The sequence below is a fragment of the Sinocyclocheilus anshuiensis genome, unplaced genomic scaffold, assembly GCF_001515605.1.
Source record: "Sinocyclocheilus anshuiensis isolate Anshui unplaced genomic scaffold, SAMN03320099.WGS_v1.1 scaffold1941, whole genome shotgun sequence".
Lineage (NCBI taxonomy): Eukaryota > Metazoa > Chordata > Actinopteri > Cypriniformes > Cyprinidae > Sinocyclocheilus > Sinocyclocheilus anshuiensis.
This window is the reverse complement of record NW_015536568.1, coordinates 33,100-57,724: the sequence shown is the minus strand read 5'-3', so window position 1 is coordinate 57,724 and position 24,625 is coordinate 33,100. Positions and strand designations below refer to the sequence as shown.

General features: G+C 38.9%; 1 protein-coding gene across 3 annotated transcripts in view; it reads right to left on the bottom strand.

The window, feature by feature from the left end:
- The window catches only part of LOC107702095 (transcription factor 12-like), an 83,683-nt gene that overhangs the window by 44,963 nt on the left and 14,095 nt on the right, over positions 1 to 24,625 (bottom strand). For all 3 annotated transcript variants that reach the window (XM_016504312.1, XM_016504328.1, XM_016504320.1), the window contains exon 3: positions 3,610 to 3,671. In XM_016504312.1, the coding sequence (XP_016359798.1) occupies positions 3,610 to 3,671 (62 nt within the window). The remainder of the gene's footprint in view (positions 1 to 3,609; positions 3,672 to 24,625) is intronic.

Below are 24,625 nucleotides of genomic sequence, written 5' to 3'. Positions count from 1 at the left end.
GAGATAATAGCAGTCATCTGTCAACCGCATCCTGCCGCAACAATCATAATAATCCTCCACACAGGGGACGGGAGCAAAGCTTACCTACAGCCACCGCGCCGCTGAATGCAGCTCTCTACCGCTTGCCTCTTATCGCTTCTGTATTTTCACATTTCTCATGTTTGGATCATGGCATTTCATGCAACAAGGTTAAAGATTGCAACGGAAGGGTAGCCTTTAGTGAGATGTTGTCAAAGATATTGCAAAGCAACAGCGAGCAACAAATGAATAAACTGTATCATTTTAGGATGTATAATGTAAAAAAAATGTAACTGTCAAATAAAGCTTCTCTTTCCTGCAGAGAGATACATATGTATGGCTATACTGGTCAAGCATTTCGGTTTTGATTCACTAAAGAGGCTCATAAGTATCATTTGATCTGACTTTACTGGTAGCATTGAATGGTTTTTATTCACTAAAAACAGTTCATTAGAGTCATTAGTTCAGGAATCGAACTGCATTGGTCATATTGTACGGTATTGGAAAAAAAAAGATTCAAGAGTCATTTGTTTAGGAATCAAACTACACTGCAACTGTGAGATTCTGATTCTGATTCAATTGCCTCTTAAATGGATAATTCACCCAAAAATGAAAATTCTATGATTGTGGAACACAAACGAAGATATTTTGAAGAATAATGGTAACCAAACAGTTTAGGTGACCATTGATTTTAATTGTACGGACAAAAACACAACACTGAAACATTTTTCATTTTGTGTTATGCAGATGAATGAAGGTTTGGAATAACATGAAGTCAAGTATATTTTCATTTTTGAGTTAACTATTTGAGTGTTATTTTGTTCAGGTATCTGACTATAATACTGAATGGTAGTAATGAATGGTTTTGATTCACACAAAAATGGCCTTATAAAGGTCATTACTTACGGAATTGAACTACATTGTTTACACTGTAACCAGGGTCATTTGTTTGGGAATCAAGCAAAACTGTTTGCGCTGTTTATTTCTGATTTACTATGAAGAACTGATTTGTAGAAGTCATTAGTTTAGGAGTTGGACTATGTTGGTGGCATTGTACGATTTTTATTCACTTAAAAAACCTGGTTCATAACCGTTCGGGAATCTGACTACACAGTCTGTGAAATATGTTTCACGCAGGAAACACAGAGTATTGTTGTATGTTGTTCGGTCCACATCAGACAAAGAATGCACTTGCGAGAATCGTTAATGGTTCAAAATAAGAAGCGGTTCTCATTTCCCAAGCCTATGTGAAATCCACTGTTTTAGTTGCTGAATTACTTGCTAGTAAAAGAAAGCAGCCAATGAGATGCTTGGCAGGCAGAAATACAGGGGCCACAGCTGGCTGAGACAGTTTGAATATTTAACTCAATAAAAGGTGTACAGTTCCACATCAGGTTCAAATGATGCAATAATACCTTGCTGAGGGAGAGGTTTAGCCTGCAAATGATGACAAACCTCATAAAAAGAGGGGCTGTTTGGCTTTGTGAAAATCCTGTAACCGCTTCCCATCACTGCCAAACACTTGATAGATTACTAGTGCAGATATTTCCATTCTTGGCACTCGCTGAACAAATAGGGCCTTTTATTAGGTTCCGCAATGTGCACTGCTCAATTTTCGAAGCAGACTGGGTTATTAGGCGCCCGATTCGCGTATTAAAAACACTGCTTCTCCGATAATCTCTGCACCTGATAGTCATCTGTTTATATGCACGCGGCAGACGCAGTGGCCGTATTAACACGCGGGGTTCAGAATATTAATGCAGCCACCCTGCAGCCCGCATTCTTCCCACATTCTCCCAGGAACCTAACGGCTTTTTCGCTCTTCCTGTTTTTCTTCAGCGACTAGACAAACTGAGTCTCTGCCAGGCTCTGATCTGTGCAGCTGCAGGCCAGCATAAATTCCCCAGTTCCCACACAAAATGTCTGGACTGGCATTCCCTTTCAGAAAGCTCTTTTATGAATGAGCGAACGCGCCGGAGAGCCAGCCGTGTTTTCATTCGTTCTGACTAGCGCCATTCACTGCTCGCAAACCGCACGGCGCTTTTAAAGGTGCGCTTGTGTGTTTCTCCTCTCCTGAGATGGGCACTGGGCTCGGAGGGCGAGGTTATTAAAGGGTCGTCTGGGTCGAGGGCTGCGCTGACCTCACACTTAAGCTGGAGAGGTAGCCTTCCTCTAATATCGTCTCTTAGCCGTGGCATTAAATTTAATCTTAAAGCTAAGACCCTGCATGCGCACTAAATCCTTCTGCTAATAACCATAAGGTATAGAACTAATATGCAATGCAATAATAATGAACTAGGTCGGATGGAAAAGAGTTTATTTCTTGGTTTCCCAGTACTCATTACCACAAGGTTGGAGAGGGGGTGAACAAAATGTAAATAGAGCAAAAGTGCAAGCAACAGGCGATTAAAAAAAAATGTGGAGGGAAAAAAGGGTGGGGGGTCTCCAAGTATACTCTCTGACTGACTGACGTCAACCATGTCAGAGAGAATGAGCAGGCAGGAGAGCGAGAGAGCGGGGTGGTGTGCTCACACAATCCTGTCTTTGTTTGGAACATCTGTGTGGCTGAGGGAGGGGAGCAGGGCCGGGCTCTGTGACCCCGCTTTAATGGAAGTGCTGAAAGTCATGTTTCTGTGTGCTGAAGGCCTGCTCCCTACACATAAACATTCCCTCTAAATCACACATTAAATGCTATTAAAAGCATTCATATTAAAAGCATTCAGACATCACAAAACACTCTTTCAGCATCATCTGATGTGAAAAATTGAGCAGAAACTATAAACACAGTTCCCACTGCTTTTGAGCAATTTCCCAGACTTTTTGATGCCTTTTCTCAGTTGTGATTATCAAATGATTTTAGGCACCACTTTATATTTTTGGTTACAATTAGTTAATGAATTACAGTAGGTATCACAAAAAATACATTAATGTTCATTTATACAACATTTATTCAATTATAAAAAGTATACACATTGGTATACAATACATTCAAAAGTTTGGGACCATTAAGTTTTTTATTTTTTTTATATGTTTGCAAGGACAGATTAATCTCATCAAATGTAACAGTAAAAAAATATAATATTACGAAAGATTTCAAATAAAACCTGTTCTCTTTAGAATGCTTTTCTGAAGGATCATGTGACACTGAAGACCAGAGTAGGAAAAGGAATAAATTATATTTTACAATATGTTAAAATAGAAAACAGTTATTTTAGAATGTAATAATATTTAACAACATTGCCGTTTACGTAGTGAGCGTAAGAGATTATTTCAAAAACATTAAAAAAATCTTCCCCCCTTCCAAAAAAACCCCCATCCCAAATACTGTAGTTTAGAGCTCAGCTTAACTAAAAAAATTGTATATTCACTACAGTAATTCCCAAGACTGTTTATGATTTTATTCATTTCCACTTTTCAAAATTTAAGGTGGGACTTGAATACAGAATTGAGCCATTAAGCATGTGTTGGAGGATTTGGCACGTTCACTTTCAGCACTCTGGTAGTTGTGATGAATCAAGGGCTAAGTGAGATTCACACAAAAGCAAAAACTATGTAAAAACATAATAATAAAAGGGAAGTTGTAGTTGTTACCTGGCATCCAGAGACACCTGGCTCTCTTCCATAACCAGAGAACTGAGGCCTCTCAGACTTGCCTATAGATAAACAAAGAGACAAACAATCAGAACAGCACCATACACATTAACCATATAAACATTAATCAAGTGGAAAAACAGGGAGATTTCAAGGAAGACAAACAATGACTGCCAAAACTCACACATTCCGTGTGAGTTCTGGCAGATGAAGGCTGCTGAAGGTCAAAAGGAACTGATTTATATTTCATATTACATCAGTAATGTGTGATTTATTTCTGTGTGTATTTTTTCTAGCTGTCCATCAGACAGGGTACGTCTGACAGTAAACAACAGGGTCAGACGGGTCTCAGTCGACGATACTAATCCATCTCCATCCTTTTCCTGTCGCAGAAACAGCCCGTGAGCTTGCAAGGGGCAAATAAAAAGTGCACAGCGCACAGCCGTATGAATCATGCACTTCACAATATCCAAACTCAGCAGTTTCAAGCTCTCTGCGAGAAAAAACAGGAGACTCCTAAAGGAAAATGATAAACAACTCTAAAAACATCATATATTATACTTGTCAGACTTTCAAACATTTGAACAAACACAGCAGTGAAGCTAAATTCTGTTTACTCCAGGGAACAGGTAAATATTTTTGTTACTTAAATTCGGATGCTGAAAGTATTTGCGTTACACCTTCTGCGTTCAGGTTCGGTTCTGCTGCGCTCAGGTGCACGAGGCCACGTGTCTGCGAGCGTGCGAGTTTCTGAGACGCAGCCGTAATCAGGTACAGTGGTTTAACGGAAAACGCTGCTTCCCCTGTGGTGTAAACTCATCTCAATCGACGCGATATAACATTTGAGAGTTGCGCTCCTGCAAAGGAAGAGGGAGTATAGTTGTGGGTAATCTACTGCGCTCCCTCCCACTTAGTCACAACAAAAGAATAAAACATCTGTCTTTCTGCGACTTTAAAGGTTAGGAGGCTTTTTTCCCTCATCCTGACTTCCTGGGCTGCTATTCGGCTAGGTTTAGGTTTCTGAGTTTGTTGGCGCACATGGGCAGTCTTTCCTCTACAGATGCACTCGTGTCCAGCATTGAAATATTCATTTACAGCATGTGTTTTGTCACACACTCTCTGTCCACGCTGAATAATTTATACGACCGCGTTGTTGTTTTAGATCCTGGCAGAGCTGGAAGCGCTACTCATGAAAAACATCCTCCCTCGGTCTGGGTCTCTCGGATGCAGCGAGCAGTTGCACACATGGTTTGGCATGCTCTCGTGCAGCGTAACCCAGCCATGCGCTGTAACATGTCGAGGGACCTTAATGCGATCAGCGCCGTAACCTCAGCCACTAAGGAGGAGTCCCAGAGGATCTGAACGGTAAACATGCGTTTAACTGTCTAGCATGCCAGAGTGAACGGCCGACCTGCACTAACAGCAGTGACAGACCCGAACAAAGAGATGAACCTATTCACCTGACTGCACACATACACCCACATACTGTCAGAGTCATAAATTATGACACGCACGTTAATGAGTTTTAATTGTTCCAATGACATAATTTTTTAAATCACCCACATATATAGCTAAAAAGAGAACTTGTGAGAAAAATGCTTTTAAAAAATCATCTCGGGAGCATAAATGACAAGTATATTAGTATATTTAAATAGCATATTATATATATGTGTGTGTGTGTGTACACACACACACACACACACACAAACAAATAATATTTTTATATATGTACAACAAATAAAATAATGGATTAAAAATAATGTATTTTAAATCATGACAGTAATCAAAGCACTTTAATTTTGTTTAATTTTATAGCACCTTTCAGTTAATCACATATATATCACTATAAAGGAAATAAGAAAAACAATAAAAAAAAGTTTATCTATCATAGTTATTGTGCTACATTCAAAAATTATAAATATAAATTTTACATACCAAATAAATTATATTTCATTATTATTATCATTTGTAACTAATTTTAACTAATTTATTTTTCTTTTTAAATCACTATATATAGTTCTTTATAAAATAATGAATTAAAAATAAATCAGTAATAAAGAAATATGTGGGGGGGAATGCTTTTTTTATTTTTAAGAAAAAGACATGTAGGAGCAGCAGATGAAGAAAAGTGTGAAAAAAGGAACCGGATGAGGGGAACAGAAAAATTAAGAATGACTCTGAGAGCTGTGGAGGAAGAGGAGACCCATGGGAGCCTGATATTCAGAGAGAAAGTGAGAGAACGAGAGCGAGCGGTGGAAAATGATTGGGCGTGCGTTCAAAACACCGAGCGTTCCAAAAGCTGAAAGCATCCAAAGGCAAAGCGGGGGGGGGGAGAAAAAGTCTCTCGGAATGTTAAAAATCAACAATGTAAGACAGCTCTTCCACTGCTATAGCAATTTGTTTAAGTGTTACTGGCGAGTGTTTGTGCCAAGCAGGCTGCTGGCTGTGGCGCTGATGTTTGAGGAAGCAGTGCCAGCTAGTGCAGCTGTGAGACCACTGCCCCCACCCTCCACACCCCTTCCTCTCCTCTACTCTCTCGGCCAAGACACTCTCTGAGACACACAGAGAGAGAGAGAGAGTTCAGAGAATATGCGAGACAGCAGGTGAGAGGAAGTGACAGACAGTGAGTACATGTGTGAGAAGGGGTCACTAGGGGGAATCTCTCCAGAAATTAACTTCAAGAAGTGGGCGTTGGGGCTGTTGATTAGCCACGTCCTCTACAGCCCGGCAAGCCCCTCTCTCCTCCTTTTATCTCATCACGCCCTCCTCCTCCTCCTCTTAGCTGGAGCGATGACAGACGGACGAAGGGGGGTTGGCCTGATCAATACCCGCCTCACTGCTTCTCCTGGCCTCCCCTCTCTGCTCGCCTACCCCTGCACCGCGACACATCATACATTATAGAAGCGGGATCTGACTGCGGATGATGAATGTTCCGGCCTCGCCGGGCTTTAGGGGAAGGGCTGACGCTAGGGATGGCGGCACCACCAGCGCACGGGGAAGCGCGGAGGTTAGCCACCGTGCTATAGGTTATCAATGCCCCTGCTGACTCACAGCTAATGAGCGTTCTAGTCACACAATCTATCAAACAGGTGACTGGGGAGCCTGGAAGAGCAGAGGATGTTTACAGAGAATGGCCGCAACAGAAGGAAACTGATGAGGTTATGAAGTTTGATGAGAAAAGGCTATGCCAGGGAAACCATGGGATCACTGAAGATTGAAGACTAGTCATATAGAGATGGTGAATGTCTGTGGATGTAGCTGGGATAATAAGGATCAGTGCTGCTGCAGCTAGCAGTCCGCTCATTTACATAGACGTTTGGAAAACTAGGAGAGTTGGAGCATGTGACCTTGTCGGTCAGCAGGGGAGCGTTAACGGCCCCACCAACATAACAGCTCCTGCAAATCTCCACATGGCGTCTGGGAACAACAAATACATTGGAATTTCTTTGTGGCTCTATATCGGTACTATATTGGTTATCGACCTATATGCGAGATATTTTTAATTTATTGAGTTACTGGATATATGCATCTTATTTTTAACGTAAGTGTGGGTGCGATCTTTTGTAACTTGAATGTGCGAGGCTTCCGGTGTCATTCGCCTCCAGTTATTTTAGCTGTACAAAAACAGTTTGTTATGCTGCTTGATATTGCAAAATGAATTTTTTTTAATCATTATTTTCATTTATTATTGTCATCATAAAGACATTGGTTTGTAGTGCAAATAGTTTTACCTCTTACTGCTCGTTGCAGCTCTATAGCAGCTAATGAATCGGACGTCATGCACATTCACAGAAAACAGCTTACTTTTGCATTGCAAAATAAGGTAATTATTTAATTGTGCATCCTCATTTCCCGTTTTTACATTTACTTTGCTGTCATTTAACGCATCTTTAAAAACACTAATAATTTAATAACACTGTTAAATATAACCTTCAGCAAATCTTAAAATGAATATCCATTGTTCCTATTGTGCATTTTGATGTTGTGATGCTTAAATTTACATGCAATATTTTAAACGCTTCCTTGTTTTTTATCAGCTATTTATCAGTTATCAGCCATAACATCATTTTATTCTGGTTCTTTACTACAATCAAACCAACCTCTTCATATTCTCTTCATCAGCAAATGCAAAGCACTTGGCAAAATGTTTTTATACTAATTCACCCAAGATTGAAAATTCTGTCAATGTATTCACTCTCATGTCATTCCAAACCTGTATTGACTGTTCTTTTGAGAAACACAAAATAATATATTTTGAAGAACGTTTGGGTCCAAACAACATTGGATTTACACAAGGATTAAACATATTCAAAATATCATTTGTGTTCCACAGAAGAAAGTCATGAAGGTTTGGAATGGCACGAGAGTGACTAAATGACAAAATGTTTATTTTTGGGTGAGCTATCCCTTTAAGAGAGTTTCACATTGATTTGGGTTTCAAAATGCAGCACTGCATCTAATGAAACAGTGAGAAATGTCAGAGGCACTTGTTTCACTGATCACACCTCTACCATTTTTAAACAGTGAGTGTAACAGACTCTGCCAGTGAAGAGTGGCAAGATTTCAGCAACAACAGTCAGTAACTATGAAATGCTCTACTGTTGTCGAGATGTTTTGAGCTGGTAAGTGAACAGCTGGCTTAACAGTTGCAGCTCGTGTAGGCCAATCAAGACACTAGGCACAGACTAGTCCTGTCACCAATATGTCATTAAACAAGGCACTTAACTAGATTGTACATGTGCGTTTTCCCTGAAATACTCTCCGTTTATGATTCTGACGCCCATGAGCATTTAAAGATTACAGGCTCACAATCTGTCAAAAGAAAGGAGGTTTAAACTAACACTCCAACCTGTTCAAACTAATACTAAGACCTTTTGAGATCATCAAAACCAAGGAAACAATATACACTGCAAAAAAGAAAAAAAAACCTTCTTTAGTTATGAGCATGTCTTCTGTTGGCTATCTCTCACCACAGGCCTGTGTTATCGCAACAGAGCTCTTAAAACAGTCTTCATATCAGCCCTCCTTGATTTGCGCTGAGTAGAAAGAGAGAAAATAAAGCAATAGTCTTCTGCGGCATCGCCCCGGCAATGCTTGTCAGCAACGGTGTTTTTCACCCTGTCTCTCAGGGGAAAACAGGGGTTGTACAGGAGGAGTGATGGATGGAAGCAAAAATGAATTCATCAATTTCCCCATGAGGAACTGTGAGAAGCAACAAGGAGACGTCCAGGTGTTGACATGCGTGTCCGTGTGGTGTGCGCCTGACATCACATGTGCTCATGCACACACACCTGTAGGCAGAGTACATGCTGCAGACCACAACATAACGCAAATATAGTAGTGTTACGACAGCGCGAATGATATTTGGTGATTTCAGCAGTCATAGCCATATATCGATAATGAAACTTATATGAAATCATTTTGTGAAATAAAAATAAAAATTAAAAGTAAAAAAATAAAAAAAATAAAATATGTTATAGGGCAATCAAATCAATTAATCATGATGAATCACATCCCAAATAAAAGTTGTGTTTAAATATGTGTGTACTGTGTATATTTATATGTATAAATAATACACACACATTCATGTATATATTTAAGAAATATATGTAATATACATTTACATTTATATATGATATTAATCATATATAAATATGAATATATATATATATATATATATATATACACACACACATATAAATATACACAGTACAAACATTATGTAAACACATACTTTTATTTTGGATGCGATTAATTGCGATGAATCTTATTTGACAGCTCTAAATTTCATACCTCCAAAGGTAACTAATGATGTCATACTGCTCAGGCCCCACCCAAGACTGCTGACGGACTGTCCCGTATTAGCATATCTCCGCCTTCAGCCTGTTCGCCATTTTCTCCACACTCGTAAGCAGATTTCTCATAAGCATTGCCCTGAATGCAGGTGTTCTGTAGTTGGATGTAAAAGTGAATAAAAAGTCTTCATTTTCTCCCGACATGAGAGCCACTGAGGACGTAATGGATTAGTTTTGTTTTGATGGTAACGCGCCACCAAATACACAGAAATCTAAAGAGAGGGGTGGGGGGAGCAGTAGCTAGTTCTGGAACCCCGGTGTAATTCATTATCCCTGTCAAGTTAATGTTCCGTGTTGAGCCATATGGCGAGGCTAACACGCGCAATAAAGGAAATTCCTTCAACTTGTTATAATCAGCATATTAGGCTGTCCAAATACTGACATAAACAGCTTTATTGTGTTTGCTGCATTTTCTCTTAAAATTCCTGACAAAAACAGGAAAGCAGGCAGGAAAGCGGAGCGGGGGGCTGGAGCTAAACTTGGAGGCCAGCAAAAGGAGGGAGGGAGGGTCGGTAAGAACCTTGTGTCGGCAAGAACCTTGAGCTATCAGTACAGAGTCCTGAATGATTGTTGCCCACGCACGAACACCTGCAAACACACACAAACACTCACAGACATAACAATGCCAAACAAAGCCACACACCCACTCGCTCACTGGCTCTGTGGCTTTTAAAATGGATCCTTTTGTTTCCTCGTCTGGAGTGTTTGTGTATCTCTCCGTTGTTTTCTAGGCTTTTGATGTTTGACAGTCGGCAAGGACGGGGCCCGAATCCAAGGGTCCCCTCCTGCCCTCTCCAGGCCCTCCTTCGCACGATCCCACTGAGCAGGTAGGAAGGGGGTGGAGGAGTCTGTTCTTTGCCAGCGAAACGCACAGAGGGGCACAATCTCAAACACACGCTACCCCTGAGCTCAGCATCAATTTCTGTTAATTACAGTCTTGTCAGCAGTGGCATTATTCAAACAGCTAGCGCAAATGTTAATGAGCTCTTATTTGCATATTTATTTTTTTCTTTGTTGAAATGTCATTGATTATTATGTCCTACGATGATGAATGCCTCTGCTGATGTACTCTGATATGTAATTAGTCATTAGATGGAATGAATGGATCAATTAAAAGGAGGGAGAGAGGAAAGGATTAAGGACGAATCAGAAGAAAGATGGAAAAAAGATTGAAGAGGATTATGGGAGCGGAGAACGAGATTGTCATGTTAAGGTGAGTCATGTGCATTTCTCATTGGTGCATGTGTCCTGGTGTCTCCTACAGTTAAACCTGGGGTCTTTAACCTTTTTCAGGCCCAGGAACCCATTGGTGGATAGTGCAAAGTCGGAGCAGTGGCCCCCATTACATGCTGTATAAAACTAAAAATAGGCCTAGCATACAATAACAATATTCATATACATACTTTGAAAAAAAATTCATTACTGATTATAAATCAAGTATATATTTTTACATTTTACTCAACATTATCTTCTATGACAAAAATAAATAATACAGAAATATTCATTAAAAATTCATTAAAATAAATTAAATTAAATATAACTACCCTGTAGTGCTTCTGCAGAACCCTTGTTAAAGACCCCTGATGTAAGAACATCTCAAAATAATGTTTGTATTATTTATTTTTTAAATATAAAAATAAAAAATGTAATTAAAAATTAAAATGAAAATTAAATTAAATATTTTTACTTCCACAGAACCTTTGCAGATGCCTTGTTAAAAGACTCCTAATGTAAGAATATCATCTCAAAATAATTTGTTTATGATGAATTTTTAAAATATGTAAATTAAAAAAATAAAATTAAATTTGAATAAAACAAAATAAAATGAATAACTACCCAGTGCCTCTACAGACTCCTTGTTAAAGACCCCTGACCTAAGATCAGCATCTCAAAGCAAATTTTTTTTTTTAAATATGTAAATAAAATAAAATACAATTTTAATAAAATAAAATAATTAAATTAGTAGCAACCTCCCCAAGTACCTCTGCAGACCCCTTGTTGAGGACCCTGATGTAAGAATAGCATCTCAAAAGATTTTTTTGTTTGACCTTCTAGAAATCCATGTGTTAACATCCTTGCAGTGACTCTTTTCCTTCTCGTTGAGAATCTCATTGAGAATCTCACAGGTTTGCAGGATCTCCTGACTCACCAGATGGGGAAGAGGGACCTGTGTGTGGACTTGTCAACAAACACAGCAGCTGGATTTGTCCTAAACACCCCCACCTCAGAAAGTCAATAGGACGACCAGGTCTGCGCAATGTGATTTTCTGTTGTTACTGGGGGGGGGAAAGAGGGGGAAAATGTTTTCTTTTGACCTCTGCGGTCCCTAACTTAACCACCCTCTCCAGCCAATGCCCGCTACTCCCCGATATGAGATGGTGAGAGAGAGAGAGAAATGCATTACTGCAGACCAGATGGGAACATTCCACATGACCAAACCAATCAATCACCTTGGTGGGACGCAGGTGCGCCACAGCCGTGCAGCAATACACCATTTCACAGTCTATCGGCCACAAACACATGGTCACCAATCAATGGCCCCCTGAGGACGCGCGCTTCTCCCCTACCCCACCGGTTCAAGGCTGATGACTTCATAATCACACATCCCTCTCTCTCTCCTTTCTCCTCCTCTCGCTCTCCCCCTTGGCGGAGGAGTGTGATGAGCTATCTAATAACCCTTTCTTTCACGCACCCACCGCCGATCTCGCCACGCTGGCCGATGACTCCCCTCGAGCTAACCCACGCAGGCTCACGTGTGCGTGAGACAGTTGCTTGTGGTCACAGCCGATGCTGTGCATCGAGAATGCGGTGGAAAAACAGGAGGGTGGGGCGTACTTTTATGTCCCAGGATGGATATCGCATCATCTGAGCCACATCAAAGGCTCTGCAGCCGGCTGGTATCAGATGCCAAGCAACTCTTAAACAATGGGGCCTCACTGGAAGGATGGAGAAGGATGAATGCAGGAGGGGAATTTTGATCCCACTCGGGTGGCGCTGCCGGCAAACTTTCAAACTCACACGCAAGCACGCTCTTTAAAATCCTGTTTAAAGACACATTCGAGTTGCTGAGAGACTCGGATAGCGGAGAACAGGCATATGTCAGAAGCAATGAAAGAGTTGTCAGTATTAAAACATTTCTCTTTTCATACTGGAGAAGTGTTTAGTAACACTTCTCAAGGTTCTGTCAGAGAGAAATCGTGTCACAGAGAGGGAAGCGTGCGAACACAATTCACTCTATGTGTGAAAGTGTGTTGGTGGCCTAGACGCTACCAACCCACAGGGATATTTTTAATACTGCTGGTGGAGTGGACACTGTACACACCAAATTATGCAAATATGGGTGCTGGGTGGCTTATATGACAGAGTATAACAGTTGGAGCTCTGTGTTGTCCAATCGGTAGCCAGGACTGGAATGATCCATTTTATAATCTAGAGGTACACTACTGTTCAAAAGTTTGGAGTCTGTAAGATTTTTTTTTTTTTTTAAGAATTAATATGTTTATTCAGCAAGGATGGATTAAATCAAACAAAGTAACAATAAAAACTTTTATTTTAAATAAATGGTGTATTTGAAATTTCTATTTATCGAAAAATCACAGTTTCCACAAAAATATTAAGCAGCATAAGTGTATTCAACATTTAATATAAGAAGAAAAGTTTTTTGAGCACCAAATCAGCATATTTGAAGGATTTTTGAAAGATCTTGTGAGACTGAGAACAGGAGAAAATTCAGCTTTGCCATCACAGAAATAAATTACATTTTAAAATATGTCAAAATAGAAATGGTTATTTTAAAGGGGTCCTATTATGCTCTTTTACAAAGTCTTGATTTTGTTTTGGGGGTGTACTAGAACATGCTCTCATGCTTGGTGGTTCGAAAAACGCATTATTTTCACATAATTTACATTATTACAATACCTTTCTCCCCAGCCTGGCACAAACGGCTCGATTAGTTCCGGCTTTGATGAAGGTCCGCCTTCCGAAAAACAAAATGTGTTGTGATTGGTTAGCTGTCCCAGTGTGTTGTGATTGGCGAACAGCTTACACAGTGTTTCAGTACTGCCACGCCCCCTGCTCCGTCTTTCAACAAAAGCTTTTGGCTTTTACACTGTACTCCCTCATGTTGTGGAAGCTGTCCTCAGTAAAATGCGCAGCACACAATAGCAAATTGGGGTTATAATGCTCAGGGACAGAGTTAAAAAATAAATTGCAACCACTGTTTCCTGACATCATCTGCTTTCGGAAGCCCAAACAAAGACGTTTGGGCACGGAGGTGAAAAAAACTGCGTTTCAGGTGGTCGCACACCGGACGCGAAGCGCAGCGGAATTATTTTTAATGATATTCCAATGAGCCGCTTTGTGATATCACAAAGCCCGGAAAACAAACGCTGTAGTCCAAACGAGCCGTTAGTTGTAGTTCTTGAAAAGGGATTTTTAAAAAACTAAATATCTCCCTTTGGAGTGGACTTTGAGATTTGTAACTTTCTAGATCTTTTTTATGCCCAAACATACACACTACAAACTGACTAAAATTAAAAAAGTGAAAAAGCATAATAGGACCCCTTTAAATTGCAAAAAATATTTTATAATAGTGCTGTTTTTACTGTATTTTTTTATCACATAAATTCAGCATAGGTAAGTGTGAGGCTTCTTTCAAAAACATTTTTACAACATTTTCCAGGACCTAAACATTTGAACAGTAGTGTACTTTAATGTCAGCAACTGAGATACAACAAAGTATTTAAACATTAAACAATTAATTAAATTAATATTATACAATATGTATGGAAAATGTACTCAAAAAGATATTTTAAAACAAAAAATGCTGAAAATATTTATCTCTATTAATATCTCTTTGCCTTATTAAAGGGCAAATAAGGATGATGTGGAGCAGAAAGTGATCTTTATAATAAAGTGCAGCAACTATAGCAACTGTCATGAGCTAACTGCATCTGTATGTGTTTTTATTGTGAGGGTTTAAATCTGAAGGTTGCATTCATTTTCCGTCACAAACAACGCCAGCCCTTGGATTGTATACACTGTATGTGTATGTGTAGATAATGCTGGAGCGCTGCTGCACTGAGAGTCTTACACACAGCCACTCATTCATGGGATTCATCTCTCCTCTCTGGATTAGTTGTGGGGGAGGATGGGTTATTTCTAGGCAGACTGACTGCACGCTCACCACCTGAGACCCCGAGCCAGGTGTGTGTGTGTGCATGTAAGTGTGTGTATATGTAAGAACAGCACCTGTGGGGCACAGCAGGAGCTCGGCTACACACAGGTGGGAGCCAGAAGCCCTACTGTCCATCCCATGAGCCCCCTCTCATTTCAACAGGTCGTTCCGTAATTATACTCAACACAGCCCATTAGCCATCAGCCTTCAGAAGAACATATGCTCCAACATCGCTACACACTGCATGCCTATGCGTGAAAGACTGTGGGGAAGATCGTCTTCCACTGGACACGGTGCCTAAGAATACCTACGAACTGCTTTTTCTACACTGTAATGTTCTTCAATGGCTGTGATATTGAGAAAAGCTGCAGTAGCAGTAACGTAAATATTCACAAATTAATCCAAAAAACATATTAAACAGTAAAAACATTACAATTCTGGATACAGAGAAGCCAAAAATTATTTTCAGGTTACGGGCAATAACTGCTGTTTAATGTTTAATGTCAAATGTTTAATATTAAAATCTACACTATTTTATAAATGTCAACAGTATAACGTAGAGTATAAAAACTAAATATTTATTTTGAGATTCGTTAAAGAGTTACATTTAAGGGTTACTTAATTATTACTATAGTAATTATATGTATTGCATTTTTTTAGCTTTTGTTTTATAGTGGATTACTTTATTGTCAGGAGTACGCAGAATAACATTGTAATGTTAAATACAAATGTACTATCAAAAAAGCTGTTAATCAAATCAATTTATAAAACTAACAATTTGGCTTTTACAATGTAATCAAATGAAAAATGTAATAATTCCTTTTATTTATTTATTCATTCATTTTCGGAAAGTATACTGTTTACATTAAAATATGAATGAAAAAGTTTGTGATAGTGATAATGTTTTAATTGTATTATTATTATTATTATTACTACTTCTTTAAGAAGTACTACATTCTACTGTGCAGCAGTAATATATTTCTGCAATATAAACATGGTAATATATTTTATGTCATAATTTCTTCAAGTTAGACCAAGATTGTTTTTTTTTGTTTGTTTGTTTTTTTAGAGATTTGATATCATAAAACTCATCAGCTTTCAGAGTTTGTGCTTATTTAAATGAACGTTTTCATAGCTTTTTCATTAACTGAAGAAATTAATGAAAAATATATATACAAGGACTAAGGTATTCTCTGAATACAACTACAAAGTAACTAAAAAAAATTATATGTTATTTCTACTACCATTACTGGCATCTTTTTTCATCACTATTCTTCATTTGTATTGATGTTTTGGAAATAAGGTGTGTAAAACAATCATGCCAATAAAGTACTTTGAAACTGAAAGCTGAAAGAGAGAGACAGAAACAGAAAGAGGGAAAGAGAGCGAGAGACTGAGAGAGAGATAGAAAGAAGTCTGCTAAAGTCATTGACAGCAGCAGGGTGCTCTGGGTCCAGACTGCATTTGTTTCATTGGCAGAATTCCTTCCTAATGAATCACTGCCCTTCAACTTTGCATTTTCATTTAACAATCACTAACATTTTCATTGGCATGAACTGCTGCTGAGTACCAAGGGATAGAACTGGGAGGGAGAGGTGGAAAAAAGATGGAAAAAGAAGTCGAGACAGAGAGATTAAAAATGGATAGATGAGTGGACGATAGAACGATAGATGAGTGGAAAAGAGGGGGTTAACGAGAGGAGGGGATGATGGGTGGAGACATTGAGAGTACAGGGAAATGCAAGCGATGCAGGATGCTGAATGGAGGAAAACAGCAAAGAAAACATGAAGGACAGAGAAACAGAGCCCAGAATCCTGCATATACACACTCCAGTAAAGACTGAAAGCAGATTTGGGTGTTGTTTTGTTCAGGCTTCGTTATGCATGTAACGGGATTGGATTAAATAATGCCAGCTAATGATACAGTCATCAAAGCCCAAAGTACCACATGCTGCTCGTGTTACTGAGTAAATCCAACTGTGCTGCACATGGATGCAGAATGTAGGCGTCGCCTTTTCATGTGTCATTCAGCATTATTGAGATTTCTGGCACATTTCTGGATGCCATCATAAGTTGAACTAGTGGGCGCAAGATATTAAAGATACAAGAATTCAAAATATTCCAAGGCCTGAAGCATACACTATACAAGAGTGTTGACTCACACGATTCCAGCTACACAAGCTTGATTTCATGCAGTTGCATGCTAATATGTGTCAGGACATAAGTATGGGTTGTATTTAAAAAGAAAATATTGCAAGTTAGTTAAAATAATTCCAATACTTAAATGGGATTTTAATTAGTTAAAATAAACACCATTTGACTAATGAATGTCTATGACTTTTCCAATTGTCGTGTTGAGTAGATAATAGTTTTTAAAATTTGAAGAAGGGAACTAAAGTAAAGTACTTAAGTTAATTTATTAAGTACCTAATAAGTTAAGTATTTAAGAAACAATACAGACACAATACGAATACAATGTACCACTACCATTCAAAAGTTTGGGTTTGGCAATGTTTTTGAGCACAAGTCTCAGTCTGCATTTATTTGATAAAAAAAAAAAAGAATATTGTGAAATATTATTGTAATTTAAAATAAATGTTTTCTAGTTTAATATATTTTAAAATGTAATTTATTTCTGTGACAGCAAAGCTTAATTTTCAGCAGCCATTACTCCAGTCTTCAATGTCAAACGATCCTTCAGAAATCATTCTAATAATCATGTTGAAAACAGTTATGCTGCTTATTATTTTTGAGGAAACTGAATTTCTTTCCCAGAATTCTTTGAATAGAAAGACCAAAATAACCACATTTATCTCAAATAGAATTATTTGTAACGAAGCAAATGTCTGTCACTTTTGATCAATTTCATCCTTGCTGAATAACAGTATTTATTTAAAAATCTTACTGACACCAAACTTTTGTGTATTTAATTCACAAAAATCTGTATAAAATTATATTTATACAAATTGTATAAAATTGTACTTATACAAACAAATATACATTCAATATTTACACATATCAACATAAATCATAAAAAAATATATAAGGAAATCTTTATTAACAACAGAAATTTCCATGAATTCTTGGGATTTTGTTAATTTCCATGACTTTTTCAGGCCTGCAAATCATGCTTCTAGCAAGTCATCTGAATAATAATACATTGGCTTTAACTGGACAGATACCACCACAGTAATGCACATACAATGGGACCGCATGCTTGCAATGTGAAGGCTCAGTATGTACATCACCGTATCGGTTTCTGGCTTAAGCTTTCAGAATGGCCTTAATATTTTTGTTGTTTTTACTGTCAGGATTTTTTCCCCTGCTTGTACATTTGAAAACAGAACTCTATAGACGGCGCAGACGCATAGTAGACAGATTAGCTCAGGCGGTAATTTCAGTCACCCCCAATGGCCTGTGACAGCAGGCTTCCAGGACCTCTCTATCAGCAGGGCTCTATCAGCTCTGCCGCCCTCCCCCGCACAACCCCGCAGACATGAGCGCACCAGGCCACAGCTGATCTCTGCAGCTGGCCTGCCTGCCTGCTCGCCTCACCCCCTCCGCACAGAGGCCCAGGCCTGGGGAAGCCAGGGCAAGGGCGGATGGCGGGTGGATGGATAGATGCGTGGATGTAAGGAAGGGAGGAGGGGCGTCGTTGGAGGAAGCCGTAAAGGAGAGGGATTTGTGGCCTTTCAGGCCGTCTTGGGCTCTTCACGCTTGGTTGAGCGCAGTAACAGATAAGCGCACCCTGGAGCTCTGCATAATGTCCAGCTACATCCACTACACTTCACACTAGTGCCACCAGACTCCCACACTACTACAGAGGTACTGAGGTACTACTGAGTCTGTGTCAGCATACATTGCTTCCAGCATCTTAAACACTCCTGTGTGTGAGTGGCTAAAGTTGAGGCTGCTCAAATGTCATGTACAGTGCCTTGTTGAAGTATTCACAACCTTGACTAATTCACAAGGGCCGTTCACACAGAACATGCTGTTGCATTCAAAAACAGCTAGATGCAGGTTAGCGACAGGGAAGAGAGGGGTGTTTTAAAAAAAAGTAGCTTCTTGTAAATTGACACAGCAATTTTAAATCAGTACTCATGGCGTAAAATGCTGAAAAGTGAGAAAACGTCTGAAAACGTCGTTCTAGTGCATGTTTATATAGGTCTGCAACAACTAAGGGTGCGTTCACACTTGTAGTTCGGTTCTCTTGGTTCGTTTGGTCTGGACCAAAAAAGAAAGCGATACATTTGGTCCTGGTCCACTGAGCGTTCACACTGGAATTTTTGACAGCGAACCTAAAGAAACCGAATCTAAAGGCATAGTGATACGTTCACAACCTGACTGGTCGGGTTGAATGACGTATATTTTGCGACGGAACTCACCGAACACCTCAACCAAAAGCTGTGTTCGACTTGAAGCGGCGCTGCGCAGACCGATCAGTGTATGACATCAAAGTACCCATTCAGAGATCGGTCTGCTCAGCGCCGCTTTAAGTCGAACACACCTAATGCCGTCTGCTGGACAGCACGCTCATTGCTGCGTGTTCTTATGATTTTATTTTCACCACCTGCGAACCCACGAAGAGCTCATAAAAGGCACTTCATCTCCTCTTTGCTCCACGTTTGCCCTCTGCTCATTTTGTTTTGGATACACTGTTCGTTCCGCGTCGTCAAACCATGTCGCATAGCATCTCATATTGTCATTACTTCCAGTTTTTAATTCGTTTAGAAGTATTTGGTTCGTGTTGCGCTCATATTTCATTCAAACCGCACCAGAGTTCGTTTGGAAGCGGGCCGAGACCTATCTTTTTAGCAGTCTCGATCCGCTTGTTTGGTGCGCACCAGGGTTCGGATGGCAGCGTTCACACTTACTCAAATGAACTGCATTAACAGAGCAGTCGCACCAGGGTGCGTTTTAATTGAACCAAACATGACAAGTGTGAACACATCCTAATTGATAATAATCAATAATGAAAAGAATCAACAATGAATATGATTATGAATTAATTCCATCAAAACATCTACAAGTCATGTCATTTAACAGCAGCAAAGAAACACATTTTCATGGACAAATCAACTGTTTAATCAATTATAAAAATAATAGTTACTAGCAGCACTATTTATATAGATCAACTATTTAATGAAAGAAAACAGTGTGAACAGTCCCTTAGAGCCAGTTAACACTAACAGGTGTTTTAGCATAAAACATGCATTAGACAAACATCTTTGACCACTGCGCCACATAACGCTGCCTTTTCCATTTATTTTAAGATGGCGTGTCAAAAAGTTCACTAGAAAAATCAATAATAGAATGTGCTGTCTTTAAATATCTCTAAAACCTAGGGACTTCTTTTTTTAAGAAATTAAACTCATGCAGCAAAGATGCATGAAAATGATCAAAAGACTTTTATGATGTTACAAAAGATTATTTCAAATAAATGCTGCTTTTTAAACTTTTTATTCATCAGCTCCAGAATCAAAGTCTGGTGTAATAGCGGCTGAAATTTCCGCTAAAAATATATTTAAAAAAGAAAAAGTTATTTTGACTTGTAATAATATTTCACAATATTACTGTTTTTGCAGTATTTTGGACAAATAAATGCAGTCTTGGTAAGCATAAGAGACTTCAAAAATATTTAAAAAATATTATTGACCCCAACCTTTTGAATGGTAGTGTATGCGAACACAAAGGTAGGGTCATTATGACATAATTGGAAGGGTAGGTGGAAGACAGACACGCTTAATAGGGTGCATTAGTGAGCAGAGAGAGGAAGGAATGAGTGACAGGCAGGAGGAGGATAAAATGGAGGTATACAGGGAGGAGGTGGAGAGAGAGAGAGAGGGAGAGAGAGAGAGAAAGAGAGAGAGAGAGAGTTCTCGAATGCACCTGCGGCCCTGCTGTGCTGTGTAGCTGCTCTACGGGATCGTGCACCTGAGCAGCACCTGGTCACAATCAGAGTGCCAGCCGGAGGAGCGGCCCTCAGAGGCCCCACACGTACATGTACACCTGCCTCTACCGCTACACACCAGGGAACCAGAGCACAGTGTACAGCTTCATGCTCAGCCTTAAGGAATAATTAAAAAGCAAATAAATAAATAAATTGCATGCAGTACGAGATACGTACAGATAAGCTGAGCACTGGGACAAATCTTTTTTTCCTTCCCTCAGCTGAACAAAAGGATAGCGAGATGCATCTTGGCATCTCTGTGCTGCTCCTCTTGTGCACACAGAAAAAATACACACCCAGGCTACAAAACGCTCTGCACACTTTGCATTGTCACTAAATGACTGCATAATTTCATTTCCTGGAAAGCCATTAGGTTTCATCAAAGGAGATGAGAAACAGATGAGAACAATTCTCTTATGCATGGAGAATTCATTTAGTGGCGCGGCATGTGCGGGAGCGCCACGCTAACACCACACGCACTGCATGCAGAAAGTTGGGATGCAAATTTCAGAAATTAGTGTGCCGTTCCACAATTATTTTGCACATGGCGCAAGCGCGCCGAGAGAGATTAAATGACAGCAAACCACCTGTGTGACACTCAAAAACAATGCGCTACTCCAGGCATGCAGCCAAAACTGCAGTATATAGAGTGATATGAACTGAATATATAATTCTGCTAAATGAAATGGCCTTGCTAAGAATTATACTGTAGTTTTAGACTCAAAAACTTTTAGGGTAAGGGTAAGATAATTATACCGAAACTACTGGATCTCTGGCCCTCATTCAAAAAGGTTTCAAATAGGGATGCACTGATAGTACAATTACTGATAAACTGATAATATAACAAGTCGTTAAACAATAAATAGAATAAAATACTAAAAACGAAAATAGACTGATTGTAAACACTACAAGTGAATGAAGGCAGCACAACATTATGTCATTTTGATATTAACTAAAGATTACATTTAAATTATTAATCATATTGACCAGTAAAAACCCCTTAATAACAGCACCAGCACTTTGGTGTAGTTAAGTCACAAATCGGCATATTAAAATAATTTCTGAAAGATCATGTAACAGTGAAGACTGGAATAATGGCTGCTGAAAATTCAGCTTTGCCATCACAGGAATAAATTACATTTCAAACAATTTTTATAGTAAACAGTTATCTAAAACTGTAATAATATTTCAAAATATTACTATTTTATCGTATTCTGAATAAAAATAAATGCAGCATTGGTGATCAAAAACAATAACAATTCTTACTGAACCCCAAATAAAATCTTACTGTGTAAACTGTATATAATATAATGTAATGTAATATAATATATTGGTTAAATGAAATCATCATACGTGATCAATGAATTTAAATACTGAAATTAAAACATTTATTTTACACAATATTTGCACAAATTTTACAAAAAATATTGGAAAACACGAACCAAGCAATTTAAAGGTCAGAGTTATTGTTGTGTGATATCTATCACTAGTAAAGCTGAGAATCTGCGACTCCCTTCACACGTTCACCTTTGCTTTCTGTCGCTAAGGCAACATCATTCGGGAGGGCCAGAACAACAGTAACACTTCAACAATATCTACTGCCATCTTCATACAGCGCTCCTGGGAGAGGAGCGTTTAGATGCCACTAGGGTGAGAGGTGGCAGACCAGCCCTGATCTTCTTCTCTGGGGGACCTGGGGGAGCGTTGGTGAACCTTCTAATGTCCCAGGTGAGGAACACAAGCTCCTGGGTTACATTAGGCCAACTAATAGATTTGATCTAACAGGCGATATCACACGGGTGCAATCACTAGATGTGTCTTCAGAGATCAGCGCTGACTAACACAGCTTAATATATAGATGTGTACAGAAGGCCTGAACCCGGCAGAAGAAATCCAAGTCTTACTGAATCACTTCAGTAGCGAACAGAGCTGTATGTGTGTGTGCGTGTGTTGATGCTGCTAATAATAAGCAGATTATATTTAATAGAACAGAGAGGATGTGCGGCAGGCCACAGGAACGTGAGTGCATCCACAAGCCAGTCAGCATTGTTAAAAATATAGACAGGCACAAGGATTGAAATGCTGGCGAGTGACAAACACACAGTCACATGCTCAAACATACACACACACACACACACACATACACAGACTCGCTTATGGTAATTAAATCAAATGGACTAATCTAAACCAGCTGAAATCTTTCATGAGTGGCTTGCGGAAGAACAGAAGAGTAAAAAGAGATAATTTCTCAGATACGAGGAAGTCCGGAAATGTCCTTGTAACATCTTTTGTCTCTCTTTGATGCTCAGCCATCAGTGTGACTGAAGGCAGAAATCCAGAATTCCACAATGAGATGGTAACTTCACTGACTTCATCAGGCGTCCTCTTCTCTCTCATCTCAAACTTTCATCTCATCAGAGAATGTGTGATGTCAAAAATTCAATACATGTCATCTTGAAAATAAAACCAGGCTTCATGAAAAAAAAAACACACACACACTAAAAATTTAAGACAAATGCTAAAGACTAGTGGTTCAACGGATCACAAATCTCACGGTTCGGATCACATTACGGTTTCTGACCCACGGATCGGATCATTTTTCGGATCAGCAAGAAAATAAAAATATTTCAATTTAACTTGCTTTCCATTTATTACTTAAAGCGAAGTACTTCTTTGATACCACAGCAAATACTACTAGATTAACTAAGAAAGTTTAAACATGATTAAAGAGACAAGAGAACAGCCAGTAAAAATAAGAACAAATACACAAATTACAAGCATAGATAAATACAACAGAATATGTTACAAATAAAATAAGGTTGGTAGTATTCAAATACAGAAATGTAATAATTAGGGAAAATAACACTGCATAGTGTTCACTGTATAAATTAAATATAGATTTTTATCACAGCTGTTTTGTTGTTTGATGATCATTAATGACAACAGCAGTATTTATAGGCCGCTGTCCCTTTAAGACCTGATGCACGGATCCGATATAATGATACACATCACATCCGATTTCTTTCTCAGCTGTTTTCATTCACTTGAGACATAACTGACTGAGTTTACCTGAATGATTGTCGAGATGGGTATTTTGTCATAATTTTATGTGTATGTATCTGTTCAGAGGATTCAGAAGAGGATTCAGTTCGGTGTTCGCACGCCGTCTGAAACACGTGTGCGCGTAGAGAATAGCACGTGAATAACAAATTGAGTTCCCTTCGCCTTTTCTCTCTGGAATTGTTTAAAATTCGCTTGCTTGTGTAAATACGAACAAATGATAAACTTATACTTTTTATGGTTAAATTTTGCAATTAATCCGCGGATCACATGCGTGCCGAAACGTGGGGATTGGTCCGTACGGATCACAGATCAACTACGATCCGTTTAACAACTACTAAAGATGAATCTAAGAGCAGCAGGTGGGCAATTGACAGGTTGAGGTAAAGTGAGATCTTTATGAAGGGTCACTGAACGATAAAGGTCATTGATGACTTTTTCCGCATTTTCGGTGTTGATTTCCGAAATGTATGGAATGGATTCTTTTAAACAGATTTAAAGTCACATTGTGAAGGAAGTAGCAAAAAATATTTTCATCCATATTGTGACATTAATCTGAGTGGGAAAAAAAGTCATTAAAAAAGAAAAGAAAAAAAAAAAAAAAGTAGGACCGGGACTGTGTTGCTAATTGGATGGAGACAGAAGTGAATATGAGCTTGCATTCGATTGTGAGAATTCAATTCTGGCAAAGTTAAAATGTATAGTCTTGCTCTTACAGAAATAGATTCATGCATAGTTTTTGTCCAATCAGATGCTCTCTAACAAGAGTGACCACCCCCACCCTGTCAAACGATTAATCACGATTAATCGTTTGACAGCACTACTTTTTACAGAAACACAAAAGCCAAAATTAAAGTTTTCATTTAGTCACTTGTTTAATTTGGGTAATTAAGTAATTTAACTTGTATTCTTTCCAGGGTGTTGTATTCTCAGGTAATAAACCAGTGGGAGAGCAGTAAACTTCGTTGGTAATGAG